The 9599-nt window shown below is 38.5% G+C and overlaps 1 protein-coding gene across 1 annotated transcript; it reads left to right on the plus strand.

Moving 5' to 3' along the window:
- Positions 1 to 203: 203 nt before the first annotated feature.
- Positions 204 to 1851, plus strand: LOC135231803 (olfactory receptor 5M5-like). Its single transcript, XM_064288989.1, has one exon. The coding sequence runs from the start codon at positions 913 to 915 to the stop codon at positions 1849 to 1851; it is 939 nt and encodes a 312-aa protein (XP_064145059.1). The 5' UTR covers positions 204 to 912.
- The last annotated feature ends 7748 nt before the right edge of the window (positions 1852 to 9599 follow it).

Consider the following 9599-nt stretch of genomic DNA (forward strand, 5'->3'; position numbering starts at 1 on the left):
CAGAAACTGACAATTTGAATCCAACCCATTGTGCCATGGAAGGAAGGTCTTTGCAAAATTCTACAGAGTGCAGGTCTACACATGGTTACCATGAGTTGGAATCTATATGATGGCTATTTTTTTTTTTTTCTCTTCAGTACAGAGGATTAAGTTAGAAGGCCAGAGAAAATATGGTCTTAATTCCAGTGTGCAGGTTCTTTCCTGCCCCCTTTTGTGGAAAGGGAACCCTAGTGGTGCAGTGGTTAAGAGGATGACTGATAACCAAAAAAAGTTTGGCAGTTCGAATCCATCAGCCACTTCTTGGAAATCTATGAGGCGGTTTTTTTTGAGTCAAAATTGACTCGATGGCAACTTTTTTTTTTTTTTGATTGTGGAATGGGGAAATTTCTTTCAGTATGTGTGCTGACTTTTGTTAAGGGAACACCTAGGGAAGCTGACTTAAACACAGGGAATCCTTTAAAACCCTCTTTACCAGACTTCTTTCTTAGTCACATGTTTAAGGCTATACATTGCATTATAAATATCACTTTCAAAGAATCAAACATTTTGATATAGGTCTATGACATAAAAAAAACATAACATGATATAATTTTAATTATGATTCAGTTCTAATGATTTATAAATTGTTATTTTAATTTCTTAGAAATGTTATTGAAATTTTTTTAATTTCCCAACTTTTAAATTTTATGAGTTAATTTTATAGTGTGATCACAAAATACAGACTGAATAAAATCTAATTGTTTCAAATTTGCTTCTACTTGCTTCCTAGTCTAACATGTGATCAAATTTTGTAAATGTTTCATGGAACTTTTACATAAGGTGCAATATTTAACCAAGGTTTCAATGATTAAGACATACTTTCATATCTCTCCTTAGACAATAAAACCAAAGCCTCACGTATGAGACAAAGACATGTCCAGAAGAAACTACACTGAAGTGACAGAATTTATTCTTTTGGGTCTAACAAGCCACCTGGAGCTGCAAGTTGCCTTCTTTGCACTGTTTCTTGTGGTCTACATAGTCACTGTGATAGGAAACCTGGGCATGATTGTTTTAATCAGAGTAGATTCCCGACTTCACACTCCCATGTACTTTTTTCTCTCAAGTTTGTCTGTGTTAGATCTCTGTTTCTCCACGAATGTCACTCCCAAAATGCTAGAGAATTTCTTATCACAGAAGAAGACCATCTCATACGCAGGTTGTTTGATGCAATGCTATGTTGTCATTGCTGTGGTCCTTACAGAGCACTGCATGTTGGCTGTCATGGCATATGACCGCTACATGGCTATCTGTAACCCACTGCTCTACAGTAGCAAGATGACCAAGAGTGTCTGTGTCCGCCTGGTCATTGCCCCTTATGTCTATGGCTTCCTCCTAAGTGTGATGGAAACCTTGAGGACCTACAACCTGTCCTTCTGTGGTGCTAATGAAATTAACCATTTCTACTGTGCTGACCCCCCTGTTATCAAGCTGGCATGCTCTGACACCTATAGCAAAGAGTTGTCCATGTACATAGTAGCTGGCTACAGCAGTGTTCAGTCCCTCCTGATCATCCTCACATCCTACATGTTCATTCTTGTTACGATCCTCAGAAGCCATTCTGCTGAGGGCAGAAAAAAGGCTTTTTCCACATGTGGCTCCCACCTCACCGTGGTCACCATCTTCTATGGGACCCTCTTCTGTATGCATTTGAGACGCCCCACAGAGGAGTCTGTAGAGCAGGGTAAAATGTTGCCTGTGTTTTATACCACAGTGATCCCCATGCTGAACCCCATGATCTATGGCCTCAGAAACAAAGATGTGAAAAAGGCCTTGAGAAAAGCAATACGGAAACAAAAACTGGGGAAGTAAAAGTGTTAAGCTACCATTTAAAAAATCCTTGAAGTACTATAAGATATTGCTGGGTTAGATTTCACACTTTACGCTAGTCCTGAACACTAAATTTCGAATTTTCTTGTTAGACAACTGGCTGGGTTGAAATTCCTAGAGGTAATGATTGAAACGAGAAGACTAGGACATACCAGGTAAACAGTTCATTCTCATTCTTAGTTTATCTTTTAGTGTCATTTCTTGCAAAAAAGAAAAAAATATACTGGTCTAAAAAAATAATTTTTGCTTTATTTTGTTATCAGATAAAAAAATATTTCTGGAGACAGGTAGCCTCTGAGTCTTATGCTAGCATTATTGTCTTAGGTCTTTAGACTCCTTACAGCCTATTTTATTTGGAACATTGTTTACATTCCCAAAGTCACTTCATGATCCAAAATGGCGGCTAGATAGCCAGCACACAAGTACAAGTTCTCCATCAAGAACTTAATCAGGTTAAGCTTCTTGCACCTTGAAAAATGGAGCCTCACCACATTAATTCAGCTCAATTTGAACAATAAAGTAATATGCCTTGCATTACGAAGATTGTGAACTGAAAAATATACCCATTGTATTTACAAATGATTTTCTTCTTCAATAACATTTTAAATAATATTTCTCAAACATTTTAATAGCTTTACTCTCAGAAATGGGTACAAACTATCAATGTGAGAAATATAACTGTTGGAAATTATTTTTTTCAATAAAAATTGTTCATTAAGGGATTTCTTTTTTGTGCAGTTAATGTTCAAAACAACAGCAACAGCAACAAAAATCAAACCTCACCTAAGAATTAGTTTAGTTTCAGAGACATAAATAAATATTTTTAGACAAGCAGAAATCCACTTCAATTTCAACAATGGTATGTGTACATGAAATGTGTCTGCCCCCTTTATTCTCTTGTCTTTTACCAAGTATTTCTTACTGAAGAAGAGAAGGAACTTTCATCACTAACACAAAGAAAAGTGCTTTGCCTACTGTGAAGTATAAACTATTCATAATATATGTTGTGGTTGATGCCATACTGACATAATTGTTATCACATGGGATGCCAGTATCTTTTTTTTCCATAATTTTTTTTTTTTTTTTTTAATTCCAGCATAACCTCCTGGATACAGACCAATGTAAAGCAGGAAGGTAACAAAATACTGAGTTTTTCTGTCTCTTATTTTAAATATTCTAATTCTGCTGAGGTAAACCCTGGTGGCGTAGTGGTTAAGAGCTACGGCTGCTAACCAAAGGGTTAGCAGTTCAGATCCACCAGGCACACCTTAGAAACTGTATAGGGCAATTCTACTCTGTTATTTTACCCTTGAGATTAATTTTCCATTTTAAATGATGCAATGCGTAGCATTTTCATTATGTGATTCTGACTATATTCTCCAGTGAGAAAGTCCCATGGTGGGAAATCCAACTCTTATAAGTTCTCCTGAATTGCCAATTTGTGATGGCAGATGGGATGTTGCCAAGAACAATTTTTCTTCTTGCACAGGTAGGCTCATGCATGGGTAAAGCCTATGTGTACTCATAGAATCAATCTAAATTGTCAGTCCTCTAGTCTGGCTTTGTTAGTCTTAATAGGCAGAGAATATCCTATGGAGGATTATTAGGAAGTGGGATTGAAGAGATTTCACTTTGGAAATGGGAGTCAGTTGTGGATATGACTTTCCTTGAAACAGGGTCACACAGTCTCACGTAAACAAAGAAGACTCCAACTCTTCAAGTGTCATTAAGTTTAAAAAATTTTTTTTGACTGAATAATTGTGTTTTTATTTTCTTTAATACAGCTGTCATTCTCTATATCTCTTTCTTGCTTTCTCTGCCTTTCTCTCTCTACCTCCTTTATCTCTCTCTCTCTGTCTTATACACATGCAGTAATTGTGTTAAACTTTTATATAGAACCAGCATCTTTTTTTTGTGTTTTAATGGTTGAATTTATTTTATACAGTACAAAAGATTTTCAAATTAAAACAGTATTGTCGTAACTTCTGTCATAATTCCAGAAATATATCCTGAGAGAGATGATTGGTCTCAATGTTTAAATTATGACTAGAGTTCTTTTTGTCTCTTTGTATTTTTTTGAAAGAGCATTTTTTTTAACTTTTATTAAGCTTCAAGTGAACGTTTACAAATGCAATCAGTCTGTCACATATAAGTTTACATACATCTTACTCTGTACTCCCACTTGCTCTCCCCCTATTGAGTCAGCCCTTTCAGTCTCTCCTTTCGTGACAATTTTGCCAGCTTCCCTCTCTCTATATCCTCCCATCCCCCCTCCAGACAAGAGCTGCCAACACAATCTCAAGTGTCCACCTGATATAATTAGCTCACTCTTCATCAGCATCTCTCTCCCACCCGCTGACCAGTCCCTTTCATGTCTGATGAGTTGTCTTCGGGGATGGTTCCTGTCTTGTGCCAATGGAAGGTCTGGGGACCATGGCCACCGGGATTCCTCTAGTCTCAGTCAGGCCATTAAGTATGGTCTTTTTATGAGAATTTGGGGTCTGCATCCCACTGATCTCCTGTTCCCTCAGGAGTTCTCTGTTGTGCTCCCTGTCAGGGCAGTCATCGATTGTGGCCGGGCACCAACTAGTTCTTCTGGTCTCAGGATGATGTAGGTCTCTGGTTCATGTGGCCCTTTCTGTCTCTTGGGCTCATAGTTGTCGTGTGACCTTGGTGTTCTTCATTTTCCTTTGCTCCAGGTGGGTTGAGACCAATTGATGCATCTTAGATGGCCGCTTGTTAGCATTTAAGACCCCAGACTTCACATTTCAAAGTGGGATGCAGAATGTTTTCATAATAGAATTATTTTGCCAATTGACTTAGAAGTCCCCTCAAACCATGTAGACCCAGCATCTTTAAAATACCAACAATATGTTTTCAAATGCAGTTATTGACAAAGAAGCCCACCTCTCTTCAGTATACTAATACATGATTCTACATTGCTTAGAAACCACTAAGGCCTTTCTTCATTCTTTGTTCTAGATCCAAAATGACTGAAGTTTATCATGGAGACAGCTTGAGAGAATGAGGCAGGCTTACATATAATTTTATAGAGTTATCTATCCTGTCACACAAAGCACATCAAAGACCTCTGTAATGCCCATGCAGCTTACAGAAATGGGGTAATCTTTCTAGGATAACAAATACTTTTAGTTTCCCTAGGATGATGGGGTTCCCAGGACGCTAAACTTTTAGTGATAAAATGAGGGAAATTCTGGGCAAACCCAGGTGGCAGTTGTTTACCCTGTATATATCTTACCATCCACTGAGCTAGATTTCATTAGGGAATCAAGAATGTGACTTTAGTCTGCTCCCCTGTTCAATATGTCATTGAGTGGCTACTAAAATTTGAGGCCTCCTTGGAAACTCTGGTGCCATAGTGGTTAAGAGCTATGCCTGCTAACCAAAAGATTGGCAATTCAAATGCTCCATGGAAACTGTAGTGGTCAGTTCTACTCTGTCGTATAGGGTTGCTATGAGTCGGAATCCACTCAATGGTAATGGGTTTTGTTTTGTTTTTTGTTTGTTTGTTTGTTTTTGGAGCTGGAGACTCAGGTCATATGGCTTGACATACTGATACACTCAGCATATAAGTGCCTGAAGCCTAAAACCATTTATCTTCTTCTTATATTTTTTGACTACATTTGTCTTAAGTGAAAAAAGAAGCAGTTAAAAATGTTCTCTTTATATACATAAGACTTATTAACGGTCAAATTAATCATTAAAGTTGTAAAAATGAAAGCATTAGCATCACTGAGATAGAGTAGAAGCATAAAACAGGTTTTTTGCCTAGATGCATAGAAAAAGGCTATTTGGAAGCAGGCAAGGAAAATGGCACATTTGTACAGCGAAGAGGATATGATAACAGAGTTTACAACATTCTCTGTTTCTGTCTTTTGCAAATTGGGGTAGATTTAGTAACACCTTTGTTCTTGTCATTTGGCAGAGACAACCTATAACGTTGCTCTTTCAACTTCAGTTTTACTTTTACTTTCACCGCCAACACTCTAGGGAAGGATGAGAAGCATCTTCTTTCACCAATCACAATTTTCTTTCTGTCAGGTAAATCACAACCAGGAAACAAGTATTGAAAGTCACAGATATAACAGGAAAATGAAGCTAGGTGCAAACTCCAGGGAATTAGGAGAGAAGGACCAGTCTCAGATTATTACTGGTAGGAAAAGGGATGTATCTTTATTGGCAAGATACAGTTATTTGGGAACAGATCATGACAGATAAGAGGGGAACAAGTGGTTGTCCTGAAAAGCAATAAATAAACAAATATATAGCAGAATAAAATTTAAAACCCTTAACACCCAATTTGCAAAAATAAGACACATTAGAGCTGCCCCATGGGGTTTCCAAGATTTTAATCTTTGTGGAAGCAGACTGCCACATCTTTCTCCAGCAGAACAGATGGTGGGTTCAAACCTCAGACCTTTTGGTTAGTAGCCTAACACTTTAATCACTGCACCACCAGGTAGCTATGAGCCAGAACCAACTTAATGGCATACAACATTAAGTAGCTGGTGAGAGTGTATGTCATGGATTGAATTATGTCCCCCAAAAATATGTGTCAACTGGGGTACGCCATGATTCCTGGTATTGTGTGGTTGTCCTCCATTTTGTGATTGTAATTTTATGGTAAGAGGATTAAGGTGGGATTGTAACACCACCCTTACTCAGATCACCTCCCTGATCCAGTGTAAAGGGAGTTTCCCTGGGGTGTGGCCTGCACCACCTTTTCTCTCTCAAGAGATAAAAGCAAAGGGAAGCAAGCAGAGAGTTGGGAACCTTATACCACCAAGAAAGCACAAGCAGGAGCAGAGCATGTCATTTGGACATAGAGTCCCTATGCCCGAGAAGCTCCTCCACTAGGGGACGATTGAGGACAAGTACCTTCTTCCAAGGCTGAGAGAGAAAGAAATCCTTTCCCTGGTGCCAGCTCCCTGAATTTGGACTTATAACCTACCAGACTGTGAGGAAATAAAATCCTCTTTGTTAAAGCAATCCACTTGTGGTATTTCTGTCATGGCAGCACTAGGTGACTAAAACAGTATATCTATACACATATAATCTAAAACTAATGAATGTCTTAGTATTGAGTGACTAAATTTGGAAGGAATAAATAAACCTATCAATCAAGATGGCAATAACAATTATATTGTTGTTGTTGTTAGGTGCTGTCAAGTTGGTTCTGACTCATAGTGACCCTATGTATAACAGAACGAAACACTGCCCTTTCCTGTGCCATCTCCACAATCATTGTTATGCTTGAGCCCATTGTTGCAGCCACTGTGTCAGTCCATCTCCTTGATGGTCTTCAGGTTTTTGCTGACCCTCTACTTTATCAAGCATGATGTTCTTCTCCAGGGAGTGGTGCGTCTTAACAACATGCCCAAAATATGCGAGACAAAATCTTGCCACCTTGACTTTTAAGAAGTGTTCTGGCTGTACTTCCAACACAGATTTGTTTGTTCTTCTGACAGTCCATGGTATATTCAATATTCTTCTCCAACAGCAAAATTCAAAGGCATCAATTCTTCTTTGGTCTCCCTTATTCACTGTACAGATTTTGCACACATATGAGACAATTGAAAATACCATAGCTTGAGTTAGGCATGCCTTAGTCCTAAAGGTGATATCTTTGTTTTTTAACGCTTTAAAGAGGTCTTTTGAAGCAAATTTGCCCAAAGCAAGATGTCATTTGATTTCTTGACTGCTCCTTCCATGGGTGCTGATTGTGCATCCAAGTAAAATGAAATCCTTGACTACTTCAGTCTTTGTTTATCATGATGCTGCTCATTGGTCCAGTTGCGAGAATTTTTGGTGTCTTTATTTTTTTTTATTTTTTATGTTGAGGTGTAATACATACTGAAGTCTATAACCTTTGATCTTCATCAGTATGTGCTTCAAGTACATGTAGGGAGAATTGGCGAGGATGTTATTACTAATGTGTCAAGGTATTAGTAATGATAATAAGAATATCAATAATAGCTGGCACTTTTAATGCTTCCTGTATTCCAGGCACTGTTCTGCTACCTTTACTTGGATCTTTTTATTTAATTCTCTCAAGAGCCTTATTTTTTTCAAAAGAAAGAAAATCTTCAAGAGATGACTTATACATACAATTTTAAAACAATCACACTAAACTGAATTGTAAATACGATATTAACCTTAGGATAAAGATTCTTTATACATCTTTTTTTTTTTTTAACTGCACTTTACAGAACAAACTAGCTTCTCATTCAACAATATACATATTGTTTTACAACATTGGTTAACTACTCCACGACATGTCAACACTCTCCCTTCTCAACCTTGGGTTCATTTTTACTGGCTTTCCTGTTCCCTCCTGCCTTCCAATCCTTGCCGCTGGGCTTGTGTGCTCCTTTAGTCTTGTTTTGTTTTTTGGGCTTGTCTAATCTTTGGCTGAAGTGTGAACCTCAGGAATGGCCTCATTACTGAACTGAAAGGATGTCTGGGGCCATACTTTTAGGGTTTCTCCAGTCTCCATCAGGCCAGCAAGTATGGCCTTTCATTTTGAGTTAGAATTTTGTTCTACATTTTTCTTCAGCTCTCTCTGGGACCCTCTATTGTGATCCATGTCAGAGCAGTCAGTGGTGGTAGCCGGGCATCAACTAGTCGTACTGGACTTATGTTGAGGCCATGGTAGATGTGGTCCATTAGTCTTTGGACTAATCTTTCCCTTGTATTTTTAGTTTTCTTCATTCTTTCTTGCTCCTGAAGGGATATGTCTTAGTCATCTAGTGCTGCTATAACCAAAATACCTCAAGTGGATGGCTTTAATAAAAAAAATTTTTTTTTGTTTTTTTCTCACAGTAAAGTAGGCTAAAAGTCCAAATTCAGGGTGTCATCTCCAGGGGAAGGCTTTCTCTGTCTGTCAGCTCTGGAGGAAGGTCTTTCTCATCAATCTTACCCTGGACTAGGAGCTTCTCTGCACAGGAACTGCAGGTCTAAAGGACGTGCCCTGCTCCCAGCGCTTCTTTCTTGGTAGTATGAGGTCCCCTTGTCTCTGCTTTCTCCTCTTTTTTATATTTCAAGAGATTGCCTCAAGACACAATCCAGTCTTTTAGGTTGAGCCCTGCCTCACTAACACAACTGTAGCCCATCCTCCTTCATTAACATCATAGAGGCAGGATTTACAACATATAGGAAAATCACACGATACCAGGAATCAGGGCCCAGCCCAACAGACACATACATTTTTTGGGGGACGTAATTTAATCCATAACGGGATGAGACCAGTGGAGTATCCTAGATGGTCACTCAGAGGCTTTAAAGACCCCAGACACTACTCACCAAAGTAGAATGTAGAATATTTTCTTTATAAACTATGTTATGCCAATTGAGCTAGATGTTCCCTGAGACCATGGTTCCCACAGCCCTCAGCCCAGCAATTAAATCCCTCAGAGAATTTGGGTGAGTCTATGGATATTCCATGACCTTGCTATGTATGAGTTGTGCTGGCTTCCCCAGTATTGAGTACTCTCTTACCCTTCACCGAAGTTACCATTTATGTATAGTCTATTTAGTGTTTTTCCCTCCCCACTATTCCCCTCCCTCGTAATCATCAAAGGTAGTTTCTTTCTCTGTATAAACTTTTTCATAAGTTTTTACAGTAGTGGTCTTATACAATGCCTTTTAGTGATTGATTTATTTCACTCAATATAATGCCCTCCATATTCAGCGATGTTATGAGATGGTTC

Source organism: Loxodonta africana, chromosome 7 (assembly GCF_030014295.1).
Source record: "Loxodonta africana isolate mLoxAfr1 chromosome 7, mLoxAfr1.hap2, whole genome shotgun sequence".
In the NCBI taxonomy this organism is placed as follows: Eukaryota; Metazoa; Chordata; class Mammalia; order Proboscidea; family Elephantidae; genus Loxodonta; species Loxodonta africana.